At 38.8% G+C, this 26,983-nt stretch overlaps 2 protein-coding genes across 4 annotated transcripts in view; one reads left to right on the top strand and one right to left on the bottom strand.

The window, feature by feature from the left end:
* Nucleotides 1–356: 356 nt before the first annotated feature.
* On the bottom strand, nt 357–10,093 carry dnal1 (dynein, axonemal, light chain 1). 2 transcript variants are annotated; one of them, XM_088354184.1, is made up of 8 exons: nt 9,987–10,093; nt 7,407–7,445; nt 6,677–6,786; nt 4,633–4,688; nt 4,491–4,546; nt 2,297–2,423; nt 2,066–2,206; nt 357–606 (listed from the first exon to the last, which is right to left on the bottom strand). In XM_088354184.1, the coding sequence occupies exons 1-8, from the start codon at nt 9,990–9,992 to the stop codon at nt 563–565; spliced, it is 579 nt and encodes a 192-aa protein (XP_088210310.1). In that variant the 5' UTR covers nt 9,993–10,093; the 3' UTR covers nt 357–562. The 2 variants fall into 2 exon arrangements, with proteins under 2 accessions (XP_088210310.1, XP_088210311.1); XM_088354185.1 differs by lacking the exon at nt 7,407–7,445 and having other exon boundaries at nt 9,987–10,080.
* Nucleotides 10,094–14,069: 3,976 nt separating this feature from the next.
* The window catches only part of gphna (gephyrin a), a 61,721-nt gene continuing 48,807 nt past the window's right edge, over nt 14,070–26,983 (top strand). For both annotated transcript variants that reach the window (XM_088354494.1, XM_088354496.1), the window contains exons 1-6: nt 14,070–14,206; nt 23,587–23,665; nt 23,740–23,797; nt 23,974–24,066; nt 24,276–24,370; nt 24,461–24,527. In XM_088354494.1, the coding sequence (XP_088210620.1) occupies nt 14,143–14,206; nt 23,587–23,665; nt 23,740–23,797; nt 23,974–24,066; nt 24,276–24,370; nt 24,461–24,527 (456 nt within the window). In that variant the 5' untranslated portion in view covers nt 14,070–14,142. The remainder of the gene's footprint in view (nt 14,207–23,586; nt 23,666–23,739; nt 23,798–23,973; nt 24,067–24,275; nt 24,371–24,460; nt 24,528–26,983) is intronic.

Genomic DNA, 26,983 nt, shown 5'->3' on the forward strand with positions numbered 1-26,983 from the left:
GGTGGCAGTAGCTCAAGAGGTAAAGCTCTCATCTTGGAAACAAGAGATCGCAGATTCGATTCCCCGCTCCTCTGTGTTATATACAATATCCAAGTGTCCTTGGGCACTGAATCCCTAATGCCCCCATGCAAGTGTGAAGGCCTAATGCCCTGCAAGTGTGAAACACATTGTAAAGCTCTTTGGAAGGTCTTCATTGACTTGAAAAGCACTATATAAATGCAGACCATTTAATGCAATTACCAAACACGATGTACAATTAGAACACAGGAAATGGGCTTCTTGACACCAATGTAGATATTAGATTAAAAACCAAGACATTGGCAGCTAAAATAGTCATTTACCACATTGACAACAAATAGGGTGTATTTCTGATTAGTTTATTGTTATCTGCATTAAAAACAATCCCAATCTTTTGAAAGGTAGTGTACTTACAAAGTACACTGGCCTGGTGAAAAAGTATGTATTGACAGAAATATAACATTAGAGGGATAAAATGGCATAACTTATTTTCAAAAAGGCCATTCTAAAGGATGATTTCAGTTTTCTAGCAGTACAACATCTATCAGTCGCCATCTTCACCTGCATCTTGCTTGATGACAGGAATCCCTGGAAACAACAGAAAGAAGAACCCCATTCAACTTAATAAGGAACCACACATTATAGTTAATGACTACTTCTCTAACTAAGTTAGGATCTGAATTACTCTATTCGAAGTTACTTTGAATTACCAGGGAAAGTAACTATTACCATAACTTTAAAAACAAGTTGTTGTATGTCAAACAATTAGAATTTTTGTGCAGTATTAGAGTCAGAGAAGAACGGACTGGTAGTTGTGTTATAGAACCTTGTAATATTTATTACACGTCACCAGCAAAATATTTATCCTACACTTGAAGTGCAACACAAATAAACAGTAAAAAGTATCATAAAATAACAATCAGAAGTAAACAATATTAAGTGACTTTAATAATTTATATATAACTCTCGCAACCTGAGACAACTGCTCAAGTAGACATAGCCTACTATACTTCGAGTCTTTTGTTCACAACAAAAGTCAATTGTTCAACAACATAAAGTGAGTTTCACTCGATAGGATAAATCACAATGTTTAGTCAGACAACTGCTCAAGTAGACATATGCTACTGTATTTAAAGTATTTTGACAAAACAAAAGTAAACAGTTCAACAATATAAAGTGTGTTAACACTGCAGTGTCAAATAAATAATCATCTCTCAAGTAGAAATAGCCAACTGCACTTAAAATATTTTGTTCACAACAAAAGTTAACATTAAAACAACATAAAGCAATGTTTCCAATCACTCTCTGAGTGATGTTATGTGCTCAATAACATATGAACTGTCAGAACCAAAACAGGAGGAGAACCCAGATGCGTAGCGTTTTCACACAAGCTTTATTTTACGGAAATGGCGCAGTTATGCGTGTGAACACAAACGCCAGTGATTCGGCGATCGCTGGGCAAAAGTAGTAAGACAGAAGTCCGGCATGGAAAAACAGGAAGCCAGAGGCCGACTAGATCGATGCCTGATACACGAGCAGATACCGGACAAACGGGGTTGATACCAGACAGGACGGGACAGACAGGATCAGTACCAGATGCCAGACAGACAGGATCGATATCAGATACTGGAGACTGGAGTCAGATATCAGACAGGACGAAACAGACGGGATCAATACCGGTTACTGGAGACTGGAGTCTGATATCAGACAGGACGAGACAGACAGGATCGATACCAGACACTGGAGACATATATCAAACAGGACGAGATAGACGGGATCGATATTCGATACTGGAGACAGATCACAGGACGAGATAGACGAGATCGACACCGGACAGGATTCACAAGCAGGGTACCGGATGGAGTCAAACCACACGTCTTGCAGGTGCAGAGGTTCGTTGACGGACTTACAAGGGTTGAGTGAGACCACTGAGCTTAAATAGGACGGAAGCCAATCAGGCAACGAGCCGCAGCTGGTGCCAAACGGGCAAACAACAGAGTAGCCAGTCTATGAGATGTGGTAGGATACTGAAGCTAAAAATACTCACCATCCAGTTTTTTCAGTTTGGGAACCCTTTTAGTAGCTTCGTCCATCCATGTCCCATCAGAGGTGTGTTTTTCTTCAAGAGGATTTCCCACAAACACCAGATCTACAAGGGATGGGAGATCCGCCAGCTTGGAAAACTCACCTGCAAAGTAATGTCATTGGAAATAAAAAACAGTCTGGAAACTAACATTTCAATTCGGCTGTTTGAGTATTTGTTGTACATTTAGCTCACCCCAATCTTTGACAAGATTGTTAGACATGTAGAGGACTCGTAGTTTTTTTAGCATATGAATGCCTTTCATTTTCTCAATCAGGTTGTATGAAATCCACAACTGTTCTAGCGTGTCCCCAACAGGCTCCTAGGGAATCATTAGACACTAGGTCATTAATTCAAGATGAATGCTTTTGCCAAAGCACAAATAAAAAGTTGTACAGCAATCCCTTGTTTTCCGCAGGGGTTGTGTTCCAAAAAGCATTCACGATAGTCAAAACCCGCTAAGTACAAACCGTTAATTATTGTTTTTCCTCTTTTATTGAACACTCATTAAAATTAACGAACGAATCCAATTTAATAGGCTCAAGCAGTTGTTTGAAGGTGCCATTTGAAATATGAAAATGGGTTATGCACTTTATCTCAAGTAATTATTTAGAAAAAAAGAATGCTTACCAAACTAATAGTTTACCTCAAAATCACTAAATCCAAAAACATTTTCCAACTCAGTGTTGGGGTTAAAGGAGTGCAGCTTCCTCCTTCCCCCTCCTTACGACACATGTCATTTCTGCTTTGTGCCAATAGCTTACAAGCTTTACAAATTTGTTTCTGCTTTTTGGGCAAATCTTTCACTATCTGCAGAATTTGATTTTCTTTCCTGTACCGTTCCGTTCAGTTTCACTTTTGTTCGCTGCAAGTCGCCCAAATGCGCAGTTCAGCGCTAAACTGTTCAATTTGGCGCTGTGCTTGTAGGGACGCGGTCCCATGTAACCCAAGATGCGTAGTCAGGCGAAAAGCACCGATCAGCACTGAAATACCCACAGCCGAGGTAAAGCTTCGTGTTCACTTTGGCGGCAAATTAAAGCTTCAGGTTTATTTCGGGCTCGTTTATTAAATCAAGTTAAGCGGTCCGGTCTGTGCAGGTTCGGGTTTACAGTGGAACCTCGGTTCTAGCGGTTAATGGGGACCAAAACCACCCGCGATAAGTGAAAATCCGCGAATTAGCGGCGCACCTTAAAAAAATATATATATATTAATGTTATTATTTTTTTAAATTATCATTATTTTTTTAGACCCGATTAATGGGATTAAAACCACCCGCGAAAAACAAAACAAAAAAAGTTTTTTTTTTTCTTTTTTTAAATTATTTTATTCAGTTATATTTTTTTAGACCTGCGAAGCTCTGAACCCGCGAACGTGGAACCACGAAGTAGCGACGCCCCTTCAAAAATGCTTTAAAAAAAAAAAATTACAAAAAAAATAAATATATATATATATATATATATATATATATATATATTGTTTTTTTTTTAATTATTATTATTTTTTTAGGCGCGCGAAGCTCTGAACCTGCCAACGTCGAATCGCGAAGTAGCGAGGTCCCACTGTATATACCCACGAATAGAGCCGGGTCGGGCGGAATATTGCAGACCCTCTTACCTCTAGTTACTCTGCTGCCAGCTCCTGGCTTAAAGTTTTTTTAAGAATAATATCTGTACTATCAAATATCAGTTTTAAAATAATCTTTCTACATCTATTGCTCTTAGGGTTGGAAATTATTTCAGGACACTATATTTTTACTTGCTATGATAATTTGTCACCATCATGTGGACGCAATAGAAAACCTTTTTTTTTTTTACCTTACTTAAAGGCAGGGGTCGTCAACCGAAAATGTTGAAAGAGCCACATTGGACAAAAAATATGTATATGCCTGGAGCAGCAGAAAATTAAAAGCCTTGTACAAGCCTTATGATGAAAGAAACACATACTGTATCCATTAATATTCATTGGAAAACGTTATTAATATTTGTGTCCTGTTATCCTCCTACAGAAACCATACATTTTCCCACTCTCAAACTCTTTCGAAAAAGCACAAGGAAGCCGCTAGGGAACGCTAATAGACTGCATGAGGCTCCAGAGCAAGTTTAGGTGGTGGAGAAGTTCAACCTTCCCCTGCCTTTTGGGCCTGGCCGCTGGTACTTTTGTCAGTCCAGAGTTTTTTTGTTAAAATGATAGGTTATAAAAAATTTAAATTGAAAAAGATATGTGCATAGGTAGGTTTGTCAAGCGGGTATACGTACGTGTACAACTCAGACCGCAAGGTCATCGACACACAGTAGCAAAACCGCTATAAAGCAAGGGATTACTGTTTGAGGAGAACACGGTAACCCAAAAAATATTTGTTAAATTTAATGATGTGTTTGCATGCACTCACCAGTCCAGTAAAGGCTTTGATATTATTTCTACCCAATGATAAAATCTTTAAATTTTCTGGAAATAGAGAAAATACAAGCAGGATATCTGGCATCAAAGTGTCTCTGATATTTAGCACACATGACCATGATAAAAGTTCTTACTGAGTTCTCCAAGATTGGTTATTTTGTCGATGCAGTTTGTGGACAGAGACAGCTTTCTGTAAATGAGACAGCAGAAAAAAACAAATACTAGTATTGCGATGATACCATCATTTTAGTATTGGCTCCAGAACCAGCATGTATTTCAGACTGGCCAAATCGGCTCCGTGTGGAATGTAGAAACAAGACAGAGGAAAAAAATTATAGTGCAATACATTTTAGTTGATATTTCAAAAGTTGGGGTATGTGGGACTTTGTACATTCCTTCATGAGTGGAATTTGAGCTCCTAGTGGAGACTGTATTTTTTCAATTTTTTAACAAAATTACTTTTCATGCATTAATTGAAATAAAGTTAGAACAAATAATACATAATTATTATCATCAGTAAACAGAAATCATTACCAAAAAAATTACAGATTTAAAAAAATTATATTTAATTAAAGGGACTCAGTGTTTGATTTATCGCCTCCTTCTGGTTAAAAAAAAATCCTTTATTAAAATATATGTTGATTCGAATTATAATCAAAAATACATAAACTACATTTTTAAAAATACTCGTAAGTCTAGAAATTTGTAATTATTTTATATAACTTGAGGCTGACCTAGAGGGAGCTGACATAATTGTCTGCTATCTTGCTACTACAGAACACATATAAATATACAGTCCGCGGGCCGTATCTGGCCCGTTGGATGATTAAATCCTACCTGCCACAAAATTGTGATTATGGCGAAAAAAGAAGCGAGTCACTAGGTCTTTTCTATCAAAAGTTAGGACTTTTAAATAAATGCAAACCAAATTTTCTCTCTGGCCAAGAGAGCAGTGTAGATTAGTGAGTATTTTCAGGTGTAAAACTCAACCGTCAAAATAAACCAGCTCACACATTCAATACCAAACATGAAGATCTTTTCCCCCCGTTGTTGGTAAATAAATGTGTTGTGTTTAGAAAAGATCCCTTGTCATCAATGATTGTAATATGTAAGATGAGAAAATATTAGTTAGTTTATAGTTTGAATGTGACTTTGTGTAATTGTATCCTTAAAAGTACCTTAATGAAGCCAAATATTATATACAGGTGTTGTTTGTTTTTTGTTAGAATTGTATCAGCTTAGGTAGTTAATTTCCCCCTCCAGACACAGAGATGGCACCTCACGGTCTTTAATCAAAATAGGTCCTTCAGAGATGGCGCCTGGTGTCTCAACTCCTCTCCTCCCTATCTATCCCTCCTTAGAATTACACTGCATCATTGTTTAATCTTACTGTAAATAATTAGCTGCTCTCTCAACAGGAGAGCTGATCTTTATATTCCAAGGTCAGTTGGGCAGCTGGTCGGATACTTTCACTTTCGTTTCTCATTTATTATAATAGTGTGACACCTAGCGATCAGCATTATATTGTATCATGTAATCAAGTGATCTTGTTTAAGCCAATCAGATATGTTGTTTTACGCATGTGTTTTGAATAAATGAATAAGTAGTAATTGGATGTGGTATGATTCCTCTCTGAGATGATCTTGGAAGCAGATCTAAGGGACAGCTCAGGTTGGATGCGCCTCCCAACTCAATCTCCGTCTCAGAGTGGATTTCTTTACCTGAAAGAGTTTCTTAATTTTTAATACAATCTCAAGTTTCAACCTTGACAGTAGGGTTGACTACTAAAGTATTCTGAATGATAAAACACAGTGCTGGAAAAGTACTACAGTAAGATAAATATTTTATGTTGCCATTATTTTACTGATCCGGCCCACATGAGAACAAAAAGTCTGGATCTAGACCCAGAGCCAAACAGAGTTTGACATCCCTGATCTAGATGAAACACATCCCCGAACTACACAATACAGCGACATCTAGGGGTCAATCATTACACAGATTTTCTTTATAAAATGAATTGTATTTTAAAAACAATTGTTTTTTCACAGGTACCGTAAAAAATGCCAAAAAATATACTGTACTTTTAAATGATAGCAGAACAAAATTAGCACCACGCATCCCCAATCAATAACAATCACCACTTCACATTCCTTTTCATAGTTTATGTAAATGACTTACTCGCAGTTGGGTAACTTCCCAAGTGTGTTATCCAACTTCTCAATTGGGGGAACCTGGCCAATGAGTTTAACGAATGTGGCCTCACTGCTCTTCTCTCCAGTCTTCTCTTCCTGAACACACAGAAAATGTATTCAGTTAGTGCTCATTTAAAAAAATAGAAGATTTAAAAAAAAAAATTTTTTTTTTAAAAAACCTAGGAGATGGGTTATATCGTTTGAGGTGTCCTTGAAGGAGCTTTACAGTATTTGGAACTTTTTTACTCTCTGCCACAATCTCCTGGCTCAAAGTCATGATCGCACCCTCAGTCATTCATGATGCGCGTGCATCACTCAGACACGCTCGAATCAACTCTTCTTTTTTTTATCTTTTATGGGTTTGGGTTCGCATTTAGACTCTGCTAGAAGCAAGCTTTTTCTAGCTTTCATCATTTTCCTGCTATACTGACAAATAAATATGACCTCACTCTTCAAAACTCCAACCAGCCCCCATTCATCAGAACTAATGAGCTTCTAAAAGCCCGTGCAGAAGAAAATAAAGCATAAGGGCTCTTTGAACTTTGTTGGAAATAGTTAGAATATGATCACCCTAAACTTTTTAAGAACACCTAAAATTAATTGGGAAACAACTTTCACTTCCAACTTTTTAGGACACCTCAAACAATGCACCCCATTCTGGGAGTTTGTAGAAAATGTGATCTAAAGTCTTTTCATCTAACATCTATGTTACTTACCCATCTGGTTATGGCTTCTTTTATTGTTGTTGCTTTTCCCTTATCACATGAAAAACACAAACAATCAATACTGTTTCGTATGACAAAAACCTAACCATTGGGAAGTATCTCTAAATATTTTGTCTGAAAAACACTATAGAGGGCATCAAAAAAACATATACCGTATTTTCCGCACTAAAAGGCGCACCTAAAAGCCTTTATTTTTTTCAAAAGCTGACCATGCGCCTTATAATACAGTGCGCCTTATATATGGATCAATATTAAGTCGCAAAGTCTTGCAACTAAGGCAAGCAGCCGCCGACTAGATTTTCCCCCGAAGGCGAAGTAGTCCGCGGTGTATGATGGGATTTATATACCGGCGTTTCATTTCCTAACCAATGTGTCAATCATCATTTGAATCAGTCACTATTGGCTAAAGTTATTCGGAGGTAAAGGGGGCGGATCCTTTTTATCATTTACAGGCTCGCATAAGCTAAAGGGGCGAAACAAAGCCTGCAATTGGCCGAAAAAGATGAATGTGAATCACACGTTGGGTTGCACTACGGCATGGAGAAAACATTTTTTACTATTCTGTATTTGTAAATATTTTACTCTCCTGGATTTACTCCAGTCACGGTTGTAAGAAGACCATGGTTACGTATCATTATTGAACGTGATGGCTGCAAGAGAACTTAGGTGAGCTATGCGGCTTTATATTTTCCCGGTATCTTGTTTTAGAACGATCTTGATGTTTCTGTGATGAGTCTATTTTTAAACTAAATTCAATTCAAAGTGTTTATTGTCATATGCACAGTAAAGAACCCCGTTTCCCTGCACAATAAAATTCTGTCCACACAGTTGCCAGCAAAAAATAAAATGGAAACTAAGAAATGTTTGGCATTTCTTGAATCCCAAGACTTTAACCTTCTGAATGATATTTGGAACGATGCATTTGAGTGATTGGTGACATCTTACAGACACTGTTTCCATACATGTCTGAGACACGTATTTGCTTCTTTGCAAGCTTTCGGAATGTTAAGGGGGTGATAAGTTTAACTGAACTATCTGACTGTTTTGTCGACGTTCCCATTGTAGCGCCTTATAATCCGGTGCGCCTTATGTATGGAAAATATAGGACCAAAAACTATTTTTTGGGGGTGCGCCCTATAACCCGGTGCGCCTTATAGTGCGGAAAATACAGTACATATACCGGTATGTACAAGTAGCTATGGACCCTCTAAACATTTTGAGAGGTTGGAAATTTAAAAAAAAAATCTGAACTTATTTTGTTACAACAATGCTAAGACGATGACTTTGTAGATGTGTTTGCCGAAAAACATGGCAACGGGTGAATAAAACCGTTCCTAAACATACTGATAGCCGGGTCATCAAAATCTGAGAACATTGAACCCTTTGGGTGAGCTTTTTTTTTTTCAGTGTATTTTTTCAGACAATTCATTAATTATTTTTGTATTACATTAAGCAATTATATGACTGTATGTTGCACACATGGTATAGTCTGATAATCTGGTAAGGCGCCCGCTTTGAGACTGGGAGGTCGGTGGTTCGCGCCCCGGCCGAGTCATTCCTAAGACTTAAAAAGTGGTCGGCGGCGCCCTCTGTTGGCTGCGGCTGCATCGGCTCGCTACAACGGGTCAGGTGCAATCGACATTTCGTTCTGTGTACATTGTTACACAGAATGACAATACAAGGAAATTATTATTATTATTATTATTATTATTATCTGTTGATACCTGTTGGGAAGTAGTTTTTATGTTTTGCTCATTCAGAAATAATCATTTTTGTTTTACATAAAGTAACGATATGAGTGTATATTGCACATACGGTATAGCATTGTATTCTGTCGATTCCTGTTGGAAAGGTATTTTTAGGCTTTGTTCATTCAGTAATAATTATTGTTTTTGTTAAATAAGCAAGGATATGAGTGTATATTGCACATATGGTATAACCTGGTAATCTGTTGATCCCTGTTGGAAAGCTATTTTTGTTTTATTTCTTTTCAGTAATAATTATTTTTGTGTCACATTAACATTGTGTTGGGAAATATCCAGTTAAAATATGATTGTCTCTCTACATGCTTTTATTTGTATCTGCCAACATCCAGTAATTGTTTTGTTTTGTTAAATGTACACCTTATACCGTATACATACATAAAACAATCAAACAGAATTGTTGTGCAACTCAAAATGTTGTGTGGACAGTTATGGACTATGCACATTAAATCATTGGTATCGTCAAACACAATATAACAAACTACAGTATATCAGTAGCCGTGTCCTTAAGTCTTTCTGATAGTTTACCCCTGACTTTCTTACTTCAATAACTTGAAATTATGGCTTTTAGTTTTGGATTTCGAACCCAAGATTTAAAGTGGCCCCATTTGGCTACCCCTATGAAAAAATCCTGGAGGCGACACTGAAAATAACTCGTGTGTGGATAAAGTTATCTCAACTCCAAGGGATAAATACAATGGATTCAAACGCATTGGTAGGCTGCTTATATATTTATATTGCTATTTAACATTTTAAAAATTTAATACACGATTAACACAAGACAACAATACAGCAATAAACAACTTACCACCATTTTGATTAAATGCTCCGGTTGCTACGATACCAGCATAAAACAGCCCAGCTGCGCATGCGCAATATCAGCAGGACAAATTGTGTTTCGCATGATACAAGAAGTAATCTTTTACCAAGTTGAGAAACACGTTTTTTTTACTGACAAATAAAGAACGCAACACTCTTAGTGCTTTATTATGTCACTACTTAAAAATGCATACAGAACATGACCAGTGCATGCGGAGATTTCTTTTTTTTTTAACCTAAATTAAACTAAAATGATCTAAAACGTCATATTGGAATATAATATTGTGAATGTGCTTAATTGCTGTTGAGATTGTCATGATTGTTTTCTGTTATTAGTGTCAATAAATTTGTTCAAACCAAAAAAAAAAAAAAACTTGTTTTCAAAGAACGTTTTATGCATGTCACAATATGGAAGTGAAAAGTTTATTGCAGATTGGCTTTAAAATAGAAGAAGAGACAGAACTACCAAAGTTATAAAGAAATAAACATATATAATAAGCTTCCATGAATTAAATGCTCAAAAAAACTCAAATAGATCAATGTAATAATACACTGAGCCCTTGTTTATAGCAGGGTTTAAATAAAACACGTGATAGGCGAAAAACTTGAAGAAACTACCAGCCTTAGCGAGACAGACAAAAAACCTGTAGAAACCAACAACAATTTTGATATAATTAAACACAATTTTACATTAAAACCAACTAAAAAACACTTTATTTTCATTCATTTGACAAATAAAAGTACTGTAAGCTGTACCAGCGAACTTTTTTTTAACCAATACCTACTCTCTGGTGAAATATGAACCACGTTAAAGCGAGGGATTACTGTACATAAGAGAATACATTTAAAACTAAATAAAGAAAACAAAAAAACTATATTCAAAATCAGAAAATAAAAATAAACGTCAAGTCAAGTCATGTGTATTTGTATAGCCTTTAGATAGATAGATAGATAGATAGATAGATAGATAGATAGATAGATACTTTATTCATCCCCGAAGGGAAATTCACTTTTCCAGCAGCATCCCTAAGCTGAGAACAATCGAAAATAACTGAGAACAATCGAAAAATAACACGGGAGCTGCTGGAGTGGCTGCCATTCGTGACGGCGCCGGAGAAACGATTCAATTTGAATCATGTACAAACAAACAAACAATTGAATCATGTACAAGAAACGATTCAATCTGAATCATGTACAAACAAACAAACAATTGAATCATGTACAACAAACAAACAAAATATTTATGTTTCAATAAGTGGAGTGTTAATAAAATGGGGGGAAAATAATTTCTGATACTGATATAACCAGGTAAAACTAATTTTAAGTTACCTGTCCAAATGAATGTTGTGCCATCTCAGAAGAAGTGTCAAAGGGCTGTACAGACTACAGACTATTAGTACACCATCCCCTGATCTAAAACCTATATGACTGCAAGGGAAAACTCAAAATCTCAGCATGGGGAAATGAAGAAAACTTGAGAAGGGGCCGCACAAGTGGTAATACGCCTTCCAGGATGACCAGGCTGCAATCGATATTGCGAGGAAATCAACGGACAATACACAGACATCAATATTTGGCATAGTGTGTTCCAGTGTTTTTCAGGGATTTGTTTCATAATTAGCTTTTAGTTGATTCTTTTATTTTGCAGTTTATTTGGTGTTGCACTGAAAAGTCAATATTTTAATAAACATTTTAGGGATTCCAGTTCGAAGTTGCTTAGTATAGAAATGTTTAAATGAGTTGAAAAAAAATCACGGCAGAGTGAAAAAAACAAATGTTATTATAATCTAGTAGAAAAATAGATTTTTAAAAAATAGATACATTTATTTTGTGCAGAATCTTACATTATTATTAGTAATATATTGTATATGCTGCCATACTGTATCTACTACTATAACCAAGGGACCATCCAATAGCTGTCTTTTTGTCCTGCTTTTTTAATTTTCATTTATTTATTTTCATTTTTCTTCTTTTGTTTCTCTCCACCCTTTTTACCTCCCTTTCCCCGTTTCTTCTTATTTTGTTCTCCATTTTTTGTATTTTATTCTAATTTTCTTCTTTTGTTTATTTTATCCTAGGTTTTAACTCTTTTTTTCCTTGTGATTTCCTCTTTTTCTTTTCTTTTTTCATAATTTCTCTCATATTTCTGTTTTCTTTTATTCTTTGTTCCCTCCCCCCACTAGATTTTTGCTTCCCTTTTCTTGCTTTATTATTTTTCTCCTTTATTTTGTCTTTTCCTTTTATGTTTTTATTCTTTTTTAGTAGCTTTAATATTTTCTTGCTTTTTCCTCTTTTCTTATTTTATTCTTGCTTTTTTAACTTCTTCTTTTTCTCAGTTTCATTTTTTTTCTTTCATTCTCTTGTTTACAGCTTTTTACTTATTTTTCCTTGCTTTATTATTTTCTTCTTCCTTTTCTCTCTTTTTCACTTTTATTTTATTTTTATCTTCTTTTGTTTCCATTTTTCAGACAGCCTCACCACTACATCCAGTTTTCTTTGGGTGGGCATAGAGTGTCCATGGGTGGGCACTGATTATTATTTAAGCACTTGTTATAAATATTTGCCCATTGCCTTCATTTGGGCCCGCTCTTTTGGCGCTCGCTGTTGCTCGTTTTCTGATTGGCTTCCCTCCTATTTAAACTCAGTGCTCCCATTCACTCCTGGTCAGTCCTCCTGTCTCGTCTTGTTCGGTATCTTGCTCCAGTCTCCAGCATCCGGTATTGATCCCGCCTGTCTCGTCCTGTCCAGTATCTTGCTCCAGTCTCCAGTAGCAAATCCTGTCTGTCTCGTCCTGTCCGGTAACTTGCTCCAGTATCGATTCCGTCTCTCCTGCCCTGTATGGTATCTTGCTCATGTATCCGGTATTGATTCCATGTATCTTGCTCGTGTATGCAGTATCCGTCCTGTCCGGTATCTTTGCTCCAGTAACGATCCCGTCCTGTCCGGTATCTTTGCTCCGGTATCGATCCCGTCCTGTTCGGTTTCTTGCCCGTGTATCCAGTATCGATCCCGTCTGTCCCGTCCTATCTGGTATTAATCCTGTCTGTCCTGACCGGTTTCGAATTCTTCTGCCCAGCGATCGCCGAATCGCTGGCGTTTGAGTTCCGGCACATGACTGCCCATCTTCCCGTAAAAAAGAGTTTGTGTGAAACGTTAGGCGTCTGTGTCCACCGTCTGTTCGGGTTCTGACACCATTTTTAAGTATATAGTGTATTTTTTTTAATGTACAGTATATATTTGTCTTTTTTACGTATAAAAGTGTATTTGTATTTTTTATTTAAGTATTTGTGCAATTGAGAAATGTATCTACCTCTTTTATTCGTGTGAAATACGTGTCTTGGCAAAAACAAAATTGTGGTCGGTGGGGGGGTTCACTAGGAGGGGGTCTCTGCTTAGTGTAGAACTGCCGGGTGGTTAGCGCTAAGCCCCATGGTGCAGAGGTCAAATGTTCGATTCCAGCTACAGCAGCCTCCTCGAGCAGAGTTTGCATACTCTCCCCATGGCTGGGTTTCCTCCAGGCACTCCCGTTTTCTCCCACATTCCAAAAACATGCATGCCAGGTTAATTGTCCGGTCCGAATTGTCCCTAGGTGTGACTGAGGGAGTGAGTTGTCTGTGTCTGTGTGCCCTGGGAACCAGTTATGGGTACCCCCTGCCCACTGCCGAAAATGGCTGGGATGGGCTCCAGCACCGCTGCGACCCTAGTGAAGGTAAGGAGTGCAGATAATGGATGGATAAATTCAGGGCAGCAATGCATTTCTGACACTGTGCTGTTCACATTATTTTCTCGCATGGTATTTTTCATCATATTTAAGCCTATACCTTACTTAATTAAGTAAAAGAGGTTTAAAATACTATAATTCTTGCTTGAGAACCACCAAATGCGGACTGCTTACGCCCATGGTGGCAAGATTTAAGTTATTTCATTTTTTCTTTAATAGCACACCTTAAGTCAGTTACCCAAGAGGATGTGTTTTTGGATGACACCCGATTATCTAAAAATAGAGCCATTTCTAACAGTAGAGTTCCCACGCGAACGCGCACACATTCGGCGCGCGCACCCAGTCGTCCTCCAGAGGTGCAGCTGCAGCTCCACAGCACTGTTGCTATATATGTGCCGTCACAGTGCAGACAGCGGTTGTAAACATGGCGACGGACGGGATGGTGCTCACCAACCACGACCATCAGATCCGAGTGGGGATCCTCACCGGTAAGGAAAAGATTTAGAAGCAAAATCAACGAGCAAACACCTGTCCACTTTTGTAAAGGCATGCGGTGTCTACTCGTCGTTTGCCTCTGTCACGAAACGGGCTGTTTTCACTGCAGAGCTAGCAGTGATTAGCCATCGTGCTAACCGGTTCCCTTTGCTGTCAGTGGTCTACGTTAGCAACTAGCGCTTTGACAGCTCGCACAGATGTTCGAAGCGCTGTGTTGTAATAACGTCTGGAATACACATTTTAGTCGACGTTGGATGTAAATACGCGGTTTCAATTGCAAATTCATATCAGATACATTCACTGCACAGTTGTAAGCTATTTTAATCATCGCCAAACGACGGGAGGAAAGTAGACTTTTGGGAAATCCTATCAAAATGAGAGGGTATTTCCTCAATCGCTGGACTTTAATATGGTGTGATAAATGTTCAGTTTTATTTTGGAGGGGAAATATACTCTTCGTTTCCTGCGGGGCTCTGTTGTCTTCCTGCTGGGAAGTGGTATCATTTCTACCAGTGTAACGACTAAGCAACCCACTAAGGCAATGAGCTGCATTATTCATGTCCTTTATTTTAATTTTTTAGATTTGTCGCTTGCGTTTACCTGGTGTATTTTGTCTTCACTTTGACAAGCTCGGTCCTTATGCTGCAAGCAATGTGTAATCGACCCTTTTAAGGATGTAATTTGTTAATCATAAATCGTGCGCTTGTAAATCTAATTAGCAGACGAGAACTGTCACCAAGGGGAAAATGAATTCTCTTCTGCAGGTTGTTTAGCAGCTTCACTATTTCGCGTAGCCGATGTTTTCCTGAGAATGGTGAAAAGGTCGAGAGGGACTGGCAAGGAGTCGTGTGGCAGTCACCAGTTAAGGCCTACCGCTTCCTCTTTAAGGCAAGAGGAGACGTGCTCAAAATGCTCAAAGGGGATGCACGCTAGCAGCTGACTGGGAAAGCTGCTGTTGTGATTTTGACGAGGTAGCGTTTTGGATGCAAAACCTTGCTGATCAAACAGTTCAGGCTCACGCCCTCTGGTCACGCTAGTTAACTATTTGGTGTTGCAATATTCTATTGCAGTGGTCGACAACCACAGGCTGCCGAAACCTACCGTGGGGTAATCTGTCAGCGAATTTTGTTTTCTTTCTTATCTAGTAAAACTAACAACACTGAAACTTCAGATTTATTGCAAACAGAACTTTTAGTTATGATATAACGATGGTTAGGCAGGACGGCAGCGAAGTGGTTAGCGTGTGTGCGGCACAGTTCTGAGGTCATGAGATCGAACTTCCTGTGTGGAGTTTGCATGTTCTCCCCGTGCTTGCATGAGTTTCCTCCGGGCACTCCGGTTTCCGCCCACATACCAAAAACATGCATGTCAGGTTAATTGGCCGGTCCAAACTGTCCCCAGGTGTGAATGAGCGAGCAAATTGTCTGTCCCTGTGTGACCTGCGACTGGCTGGCAACCAGTTCAGGATGGGCTCCAGCGCAGTGCAGATAATGGATGGATAACAATGGTTAGCATGCATACACAGAGTGCGTGATTACCATAGTCATCAAGCACTGTGCTAAAAAGCTGCCACAGAAAAACACGCCAGGCTTAGAAGCTACGTCATGAAACAGTATTTTGAAGCAATGAAAGGGTCAAATAAGACCTAATCAAAAGGAAAATTGTAAGTGTTCTCCGTGGAAAAATGCAATCTGCCTCATGCACATGTGCACTAGGCATTTATAGTACGTCTACACAGGGTAGGACGTTTTAGCAGAACACCAGGCCGCACAGTAAGAAAAATAAGTTCAATTATTTGCTTACCTATTGTTTGTAATTTGTCATAGTTACTCACTCCTTCCTCCAAAAAGTAACTATTAGTGATCTAGTCATTACTTTATATAGTAAAAGTAACAAGTTACCAGGGAAAGCGACTACTTCCGTTACTTTAAAAAGAAGTTGATGTATGTCAACGAATTTGAAATTTTCTCAGCAGTATTCCAGTGAGTTGAATGGATAAGAACAGGCAGGTAGTTATAGTTATAGAACCTTGTAATATCTATAGCACATCACCAGTGACAGATGTATCCTACACTTAAAGTGAAACAAAAACTAAACAATAAATAAATTAACTATCAGCAGTGGTTTTAATAAATCAAATCTATCCCTCACAACCTGAGCCAACTGGTCAAGTAGACATAGCCTACTGTACTTAAGGTATTTTGTTCACAATAAAAGACAATTTTAAAACAATATAAATCGAGTTTCACTCATTAGAATAAATCACCATCTCTAGTCAGACATTTGCTTAAGTAGCCATATGCACTTTAAGTATTTTCACACTACAACGGTAAACAGTTCAACAATATAAGGTGTGTTTAACACTGCAGCGTAAAATAAATGAATCAACTGTCACAACCTGAGACAATTGGTCAAGTAGAAATAGACAACAGCAATTCAAACCTTTTGTTCACACAAAGTCAACTGTAAAAGGATATAAAGTGACTATCAAATCCCTCTCTTCCTCTGTCACTCTCTCTCCTCCATTGCATTTCTTTCCCTCGCTCTCTCTTTTTGTCTGACTCGCTAAGGCTGGTAGTTTCTTCAATTTGTTCAAAATAGCAGACTTCTTTTGACCGTCTGTAATGGTGGAAAAATGGCCGTTATGAAATGGCATTATTTATTGCGGCATTATTCCCAACACTGTTGGTTTCAGACTGAACTTTGAGGTGGTACATTTGTATTAAAATAAGTGTGGTTACCACGGGCGGGCACAGCTACCAGTTTGGCAGTGCAACTGTCACATTTGAAACAAGGATTCCCGCCTGCCGAAAATACAGTACAAATGGAAACATTTAAAGCAGGGGTCGGGAACCTTTTTGACTCAAAGAGCCATAAAAGCAAAAAATATTAATTTTATTTTGGGAAAGAGCCACACCATATATCATGAGACAAATTTACTAAATTGCTAAACCCGCGCCCAGACAAAAGCTTAGTCTTCAGCACATTTACTTTTGATGATTTGATAAAAATGATGAAAAGAGAATAATGCCAGAGCCCATGTCCCAAAATCAACAAACATACCACTTTAAACATGTCTCTTTCTTGCAATTACTCAAGATCGGTTAAACTCCTTTTGACCCTTTTTTTCATACATATTGGTTTCAAAACCAGATGCAAGCAGTTATTGCGTAAAAACGTCACAACATTCTGCAAATAGGGAGCCTGATGAGCTCACTTTTGGCGCAGATGGCGTAGGGCGAGAGATGGGAGGGAGTTCTTGCAATTTTTGCATAGCTCCACCCATCCCTCCCACTCACCCAATCAAATGACTAAGTTCTCTTCCGGTGTTTTGGCGTATTTACAGTTCTGTGGATTCATCATAAGGTATCTGAACACTGAACACAGATTATATAGTGAACTTTTATATAAAGGATTCTTTAGCGTTGTACAGCCAAAACAAGTTTTTTTTTCCCCTTTTTTTGTGTGACACCTTGACTGTAAATTGTAGTGAAAAACATGCCCTATATATACTGCGAAGTAATCACTTGTTAATTAGTTTTGGTTTGGCTTTGCGTGTACCTGAATAGGATGGATACTTCAAGTTTTGAACTAGATGGAGAAATGTTGCACGCTATCAAATTTGTCTCTGAGCCACAAATACTCATAGAAAGAGCCATATATGGCTCTCGAGCCATAGGTTCCCGACCCCTGATGTAAAGGATGAATCGAAGCATACCTTTGCGTTTATAGCTAATCAGCTTTGAGAATGGTCAACTATGTCATGCTAGAATGATTGCAAACAACTTGCCACTATGGAAAAATGGCAACAGTTAAGAGTTACAGGATGCATGGATTCCTAAGTCACAAGCTTTTTGCCTGGTTGGTTTGTATTGTGAACTACTTGGCTCACGGTTTGATGTAACATTTTGTTGTGTGTTGCTACTAGCAAATCTGCGTCACATTTCAAAAGATTCTGGGTTCAATTTCAGCTATGAGCCTCCTTGTGTGGATGTTCTCCTTGTGCCCTCGGCCTCTCTGGTTCCTGTTCACATTCCAAAATCATGGCTTAGGATAAGCGGTTTGGAAAACGAAATGAAAATTTGGTGTGAAGTTACAAGGACATCTAAATGTTTCACATGACTCCACAGTGGATTTACTCTCGTTATTAATAATGTGGTTATTATTGTAAACGTTATATTTATGCTATTATCATATTATCATTTTAAAAAAATTACAAAAAATTTTAATGCCGTTTTGGGCTAGACCGTAAAGATATTTTATGACAATTAACCAATCCTCTGTAGAGAAAAGGTGCCGGCCACTGTTTTATCTGGTTAACAATGATTCATATTGCTGTACCTATGCCCTGCTAGTTATACACTACACAGTACTGTTCATCCTGAGTTTGCAATGGAGTGCTATTCCTGTTGCAGAAAACCAAAGTTGGGCGCGTCACTGAAAAACAGTAACTATTTAGTTACTAGTTACTTAATTTGAAAAGTACATAAGTTAAACCCCCTCCCCCAACTCCAGGTTACTGACACCAAAAAGTAGAGAGTTACTCTCAAAGTAATTATCTAGTTCCAAATCACCATATATATTTGCATATAGCCACATAACCACTTAATAAAACGTGTACACCAACCTGTAGAAGCATTGAATCCTTCATATTCCTTTGCTTGTGAAATCTTGAGAGCTTGCAGAGGAACACTGAGTGAAGATATCAATTTTGTCTTTGGGCTTTAAACCACTCAAAGATCTCCATTTCTGGCTACACCCATAGACGTTTTCTTTTTTTTCCCCAAGCTTTATGAATTGCAAAAAAAAATATTACAAAAAAGACCATAATTTAGCACACTTCTACCGTAATTTCTGTGTACACGTTTGCCCCATGGATTTACTGTTGGTTTGTATTTCCTGCCTACCGTTCACTCTTGGTGACACAAGCATATATGCGAATTGAAGGTAAACCTTTGATTTTAGTATTTTATAGTTATTAATTTTTCTTTGACGCGAGGATACACGGTATGGAGAATGTCTGCATGAGGAGAAACTCTGCAGCCTCATACTCTGTGCTTGAGACAACACTGCCTTTACTGTAGAGGTAACATCTTGGGCCCAGGCTTAAAATGTCAATCATTAAGTCCGGGTGGGCCAGGCTCTCTCTCACCATTTTTTTTCCCTTTATCTTTATGGTGGAGCTGCACAGCATGCACTTATTTTGCTCAAGTAATTACTTGGATAACTGCTTTTTAATTCGACTTGAATACGGTTTTTCTGAGGCAACGGTACGCTTCGGCGCTGCAGTTCGGCGCCAAAATGCACACTTCAGCGTCGAAGTGATATTATTCAGATGATTCACTATCAGTTATCAACTCCAAGTCACTAAATCCAAAGAAATTCGCATCCTGTGTCACAGTAAAAGATGCGCCGCTTCCTCGTTCCACGTCTTCTTGGTTTACATCGGACGTCATTTCCGCTTCTCGCCAATAGCTTATAAGCTTTGCAAACTTTATAAGTGCTTTTCAGCTAAATACTTCACTTTTTGCATCTTGTAATTTGCAGAATATGATTTTTCAGTTCCATTTCGTTCAGTTTCACTTTACTGGACTTTGCCGAAATGCGCACTACGTTCATTTCGGCGCTGCACTTTGAAGTGCACATTTTATTCGAGGGACGCTGCCCGAAGTAAACCCCAGGAATATCCTAAGGGTACACCTATTATAATTGGGTTCACTAGGCTTTGTAGCGTATTATGAATTGACCAATAACGGATAATGTATAATGAATAACGAAGATAGAACAATAACCCTTAAAAACCCCAAACCCCCCAGGTCAGGACCTTGAATCAGCCCCTTCGTTGAAACCAAGTGTCTCAGCCAAGTGGCATAGAGGTGTAGTATGATATAACTGACATTACAGAGACACAAATCATCTCTATAGGTTATCCCCATTAAAATTGTTCAGTTAGGAAGGATTTCTATTTTTACTGTAGGTGCATGCGGCTAATATACTGGTGCGGCTTGCGTATGTGATAAATCGGTTTTCCCCCCGAAATGTGGGAGGTGCGGCTTATAATCAGGTGCGCCTTATAGTCTGGAATTTACAGTACTTGCATTGAAGCCGATCACCTAAAACTGCTATTAAATATCTACATAAGAAAACATGTACTCCAACCTGCACCGCGGCCGAGTGGTTAGCGCGTCCGCGGCACAGTCATGGGTGCAAATCCAGCTACCAGCCTTCCTGTGCGGAGTTTGTATGTTCTCCGTGTGCTTGCGTGGGTTTCCTCCATGCATTCCTAAAACATGCATGTTGGTTTAATTGGCTGGTCCAAATTGTCCCTAGGTGTGAATGAGCGAGTGAGTTGTCTGTCTCTGTGTTCCCTGCGACTGGCTGGCCACCAGTTCAGGGTGTCCCCTGCCCACTGACAGATATCTGGGATGGGTTCCAGGGCCCCGCGACCCTACTGAGGATAAGTGGTGCAGATAATGGATGGATGGATGTACGCCAACCTGTGAATTCAGTGAAGCCTTCATATTTTCTGTCTTGCCCAATCTTGAAAGCTTGGAAGTGAACACTTAGCAAAACACTCCATATCTATTTTGTCTTGAAACCACTCGCACATCTCCTTCTCAATTTCTCGGTACTGTCCGTGATGTTTTTTTTATTTTTTTAACCCAAACGGAGCCCATTGATTTTGTTATCATTGTAAGAAACTAAGAGTTATTGTACACAAAAGCTTTACATGTTCATTGCTGAGTGTAAGTTAACATTTTTGCATTTCATTTTGGGAAATTCTAGGTAGACCTTTGCACAGGGACATTGGTCTGGGTTTTGATTGCCTTATTTTATTAATTTTTAACTTTGTTTAATGTGTGTGAAATATTGTGTAGTAGTTTGTCACCATGCGCCTTTGTTCTGACATTAAAGATTGGTTAAAGCAGCATCTGGTTTTGTAAACTTTCACTCAGGGGCAAAAATTAGACTTAAAATATGAAAGTCAAATCAAGTCATTTTTATTTGTATAGCCCTAAATCACAAAGAGTCTCAAAGGGCTTCACAGATTATTACACAGACTATTTTTCAGAATATTATTATACATTCCCCTGCTCTGGAGCCGACGAGAAGAGTAGGTTATTCGTATGCTATAGAGTAGAAGTGAGTTTTAAGCTTGGATTTAAACATTTCCACTGAGGTTGCAGAACGGATCTCAGGGGGAAGAGCATTCCACAGCACCGGTGCCCGGATGGAGAACGCTCTCGAACCAGTAGAACACTTCTTTGCTCTTGGGATCACCAGAAGACCGGCACTCTCAGAACGTAGGCTTCGGACCGGGACATAGGGGGAAATCAGATCTGAAAGATAAGAGGGAGCAAGTTCATGTATGATTTTGCATAATACTAAGAGAACCTGAAATCACATCTAAGGCTAACTGGGAGCCAATGCAGGTTAGCCAAAATCGGTGTGATCGGACCTTTTTGTCCTAGTTAAAAGCCTCGCTGCGGCATTTTTTTACCAGCTGAAGAGACTTGATTCTAGACTTCGGGAGACCAGAGAGTAGTGCATTACAGTTATCGAGACGGGAGGTAACAAACGCATGAATTATGATTTCCGCATCCGACTGAGACAGTATAGAATGAATTTTAGAAAACTATGTGATTATTATCGTGATAATTATTTAATATCAACTGATAATCTTATATTGTGATAACTGTAGTCATTGGTACATTGTAGGTAATTATAACTATGCCCGTCTTTCAGTTAATACTGCTGGCTGATTCAGTGGACAATTGTAATCCATGATCTGCAGACTAACGCAGCAACGCAATACGTAGTAACTACAGTAAAGTTACAATCTTATATTAAAAACCTATTAACGTACTCGTTACTGAGGAAGGACTTTTAATTGGTGGACTAACAGGTCTTTCAGGGTCAGAATTCTATATGATATTCAAATACTTAATTGCAGCTGTATCACACAAATAAATTGTTATAAAATCATGCTTTGTGATTTCTGGATTTTTATTTTTAGTTTATCTCCCTCACAGTGAACATCTATGGTGAAAATTTCAGACCCTTTCATGATTTCTAAGTGGGAAAATATTTATTTTCTTTACTGTATGTAAGATACTCTTTTACCACCACCTTATCCAAAGATCATGTTATATTTGGACCTATCATAAAAAAGAAAAATACATTTCATTTTATTTGTAGCTAATTTTTTATTTATAAAAAATACATTTGAAACTTAAACCCACTTTTCAAAATTGTGTCAACAAATTTGTTTTGTTTTTTTGGGTTAAATCTTTGAATATGATAAATATTCCCAATATGAAAATTATGAATATTATTTATGAGAATCTGCCACTTGTGTAGGGTTAAACATGTCATTATTGTTAATTTTTTTCTTTACTCCCTTAACTACTAGGTTTGTAGGGGCACCACTTTCTGTGGTGTGTCCTGGGCAAGTACAGTCTTGTGGCACCTTATTTTTTTTCTTTTTATTTCTGCAGCACTTTCTGTTCCTTTTGAAATTTGTAATATTGTCTAAATGTGAAACAAACAGTACGAAGGTTAACTTAAATGCCAATTTTGTATTAAATGATGCAATGTTCAATAAAAAAGAAAACCAGAAAGAACTTTTCTTGGCGGCCTCTGCCGGACTAAAGTGGTACTACAACGACCAGCGTCGCAACGGAATTGTGTGCACTCTTATTTGCATTGATTTAACGTACTTGGTGGCTTATATTTCATGCGATACAACAAATCAATGATCTAATTAGCTGCCAACGCTTTAAATGACAGATTTTACTAGATTTTATAGATTCGTTGTTGCAGTCCCCACAGTGGGGAGGTCCAAGTGTTCAAGTCCAGCTATGGCCTCTCCGTGCCGAGTTTCCTTGTTTTCCCATGCCTGCGTGGGGTTTTGTCTGGGCACTGTGGTTTCCTCCCACATTACCAAAACTTGCGTGGCAGGTTGATCAGCGTTTTCAAATTGTCCCTAGGTTTGAATGAGTGTGTGAATGGTTGTATGCCTATGTGTCTCCTGCAACTGGTTCAGGGTGTCCCCTGCCCACTTCCGGGAGATGTCTGGGATGGGCTGTAGTTCCCCCGCGACCCTGGTGAGGATAAGCGGTTCAGAAAATAAATGGACGGATGGATGTCACATTAACGTTGAATTTGGACGATTTTGGTTACTCAAAGGGATGTTGGTTATCATTATTAAACTTCATTTTAGTCCTACCTTTCTGAAGTTCTCGTAATCCCTGACAAAAGGACATTCCTTGAACCAAACAAAAATGTACTAATTACATTTTCAATGCAATCATTCTCTTAATAACTTTCCCTCCACATTTGTTTTCAACTTCTCATACATTGTGACCTTCAGTCAGTGACAGCTGTTTCAAGAACTTGGCTGAGGACAGGAGTGGGATCAATTTGAAGGATCTGGTCCATGATCCGTCGCTGTAAGTCTGCATATGCACGAATAAGGACATTCACTTTTACGGATTTATCTAATTCCTTCTATCATAACTTGCAGGTTAGGCGGTGTCATTACGGCCTATAAAATCGTTCCTGATGAAATTGATGAAATCAAGGTACTTGACTTGGCTTTGGTGCCCATTAACAAATGAAAGTCCTATAAACAAATTTATGCATTTTAAAATGTGTAGCTATTCCATCTCCTTTTATCGTACTGCTTAATAGTCATAATATCATAAAAGTAAACCTGTCTATCATATTTCAGGTCAAAGTAATTGTTTAATCTATGCAGGAAACACTTTTGGAATGGTGTGATGACCAGGAGCTTAATCTTATTCTCACTACAGGAGGAACTGGTTTTGCACCACGAGATGTTACGCCAGAGGTACTTACATTTCTTCTCAGAAAGCTTGAAAGTATTGTTTTGTCAATGACATTGATGAGTATGAATTGATTCTGTATCTCAGTAAATTTGGGCTTTGACTTATTTCTTTTGAAATTCCATGAATACCGCAATCCATTGCACCAAGATCTTATTTACTGTACATCAGAATAATTGAATCAATTACCAACAATCAATGATTGATCTTGCAGGCCACCAAAGAAGTGATAGAGCGAGAGGCTCCAGGCATGTCTTTGGCAATGCTGATGGGATCCCTGAACGTTACACCACTGGGAATGCTTTCCAGGTCTTTATTTGAGCTCACTTCCTTGCAGCCACTCAAGTGTTTACGGAAATCAGTTCTTTAATGTGTGCAAGTTTATCATTTTTATTCAAGGCCAGTGTGCGGGATCCGTGGTAAAACCCTGATCATCAACCTGCCAGGGAGCAAGAAGGGCTCTCAGGTAGTGTATGACACAGTTTCCTATGATTTTGTTTTATATACAAGAAATCAGATTGTTTTCTGTTTTACCAACTAATGCTTGCCACAACACAATAATAAGATGAAAAAAATTAAAGCTCATGCGCTAATTCTCCAAGTTTAAGTACTACTGCTTATCTTGAGCTTTTTTTCACTTTGTACTTGGCTGGAAAAACAGAGCTATAATCACACATTTCAATGCGGAATGAATAAGTCAAATCACATTTATTTGTACAGCCCTAAATCACAAAATGTGTTAAAGGACTGCACAGGTTACAATTACACCAGACACACAAGATCCTAGTGGAAAATATGTCCTTTTGGCATACAGTTAAGCTCAATTCTTTACTCCTCATTCCCCTCAATCATACTCCTTACTCTAGCAAAATTCACCATGAGTCTCAACGTTTCAAGAGGCATAGAGAGTCACAAGCACTTTTTAACCAAGTCAGGTCAGGAGCGCCTTGCTTTTCCATAGTTTTGTCGCCTTGGCATTACAGTCCAGCTAGAAGCAATTGTGTGAGGGAATTTCCCACCAATATGTGGTTATGTTGCATTATGGAACGTAAATTCCTACAGCTGGCACTGAAAGACAAGGAAATGCACATTGACAGGCGAGGTGGTTACAGGGAAGACAAGGAGAATAAACAAAAGTGAAACCCTATACTTGTTTAGTAGCATACTTGCTTGTTTTGGCAAGTTAAACACTACAATTTATCAGAACGGGGGTTAGAAAAATAAACCCGGGATAGATAAAAGAGGAAGTAATGGAATTAAGACTTAGTCTTCTAACATTTTGTATAGGCGACACTCATCTTTCAGCTTTTTTAAATCACCTTCACGTTAATATTTTCAACAACATAATATTGTTGTACAGCCCAAACCCAAAGATGGGAACAGTCTCAGCTTTAGACTATCATATCTAATTTCATATCTCATCATACATACTGTAGATTTGCTCGGAATTTCATCTGTGGTCTGTAGAAAGAGGCCGATATAGTTTAGTAATGTCTCCACCATCAACAACTTAATGCCCGCGACCTTGGATAACTTCAATGCATTAACACTCAGCCTTATTCCTCAAAAAATATTGCAAATGCAAACTGAAGAACACTTTATAAAACGCTTGTCAGTTCACTTATTTTGTTGTCACCTCTACGGAAAGGCACATACAGATTTAAGAGAAACGATATAAAATGCCAACCAAGAAACGTCTGCTTTCATTGTTGTCTCTGTTCAATTCATAAAGACCATGCAAGACCATATTTTGCATGTTACATGTATGTGACATTGTTGTTTTTTTTTAAGCAAATAGAAGAATGTCACCAGCAATCAAGAGCAGACATTGATGAAAAAAATGAGTGTTGATAATGCACTACTGACTACATTAAGTTCTGCATGGACAATGTTGTTCCTATAAAGACTGTACGCTGCTATGCCAACAACAAGCCCTGGATCACGAGAGACATCAAGTGCCTTCTGAACCAAAAGAAGAGGGCCTTTAAAAATGGTGATCCTCAGGAGCTAAAACGAGTACAGAAGGAGCTCAAAGTCCAGCTCCAGAAAGGGAAGGAGCAGTACAGGAGGAAGTTGGAGAAAAAGCTGCTGAACAACAACATGAAGGAGGTGTGGGAAGGGATGAAAACAATTACTGGCTGCAGCACCAAGCAGGGTGTGGCTGTGGATATAGATGTGGGGCGAGTCAACCAGTTGAACAACTTTTTCAACAGGTTTGACCACTCCGCCTCATCCTCACCCCTGAGTTGTGCAGCTGTCCTTCCCCCTCTCCCTCTGGACACTAGCATGGAAGACATCCCCCCACTAAAAATAACTTCAGCCCAGGTGTGTGGGGAGCTGAGAAGGCTACGAACCAGCAAGGCAGCTGGTCCGGATGGAATATCCCCCCGACTGCTGAAAGCCTGTGCGTCTGAGCTGGGAGACCCTCTACAGCGCATCTTCAACTTGAGCCTTGAACAGGGGAGGGTCCCTCAGCTGTGGAAAACATCCTGCATCATCCCAGTCCCAAAGAAATCAAGACCAGAGGAACTCAACGACTTCAGGCCAGTCGCCCTGACATCACATGTGATGAAGACTATGGAGCGGCTGCTGCTGCACCACCTGAGGCTACAGGTCCGTCACGCCATCGACCCACTGCAATTTGCTTACCAGGAGAAGGTGGGAGTGGAGGATGCTATATTATACATGTTACACCGATCCCTCTCTCACCTGGATAGGGCGAAGGGGGCTGTGAGGATTACATTTTTGGACTTCTCTAGTGCCTTCAATACCATACAGCCTCTGCTACTGAGTAGGAAATTGACAGAGATGGGAGTTAGCTCACACCTTGTAGAATGGATTACTGACTACCTGACAGGCAGACCGCAGTATGTGAAACAGGGGGGCTGTACATCGGACACCGTGGTTAGCAGCACAGGATCT

Source organism: Urocampus carinirostris, chromosome 15, assembly GCF_059441175.1.
Source record: "Urocampus carinirostris isolate Australia breed hairy pipefish chromosome 15, RoL_Ucar_1.0, whole genome shotgun sequence".
In the NCBI taxonomy this organism is placed as follows: Eukaryota; Metazoa; Chordata; class Actinopteri; order Syngnathiformes; family Syngnathidae; genus Urocampus; species Urocampus carinirostris.

What these genes read in the sequence shown, in the direction of transcription:
- dnal1 (XM_088354184.1), bottom strand. An exon ending in GGGAAGTTACCCAACTGCGA is followed by an intron (nt 4,689 to 6,676) that starts GTAAGTCATTTA and finishes TCTCATTTACAG; the next exon opens with AAAGCTGTCTCTGTCCACAA. An exon ending in TCAAAGCCTTTACTGGACTG is followed by an intron (nt 2,424 to 4,490) that starts GTGAGTGCATGC and finishes ATGATTCCCTAG; the next exon opens with GAGCCTGTTGGGGACACGCT.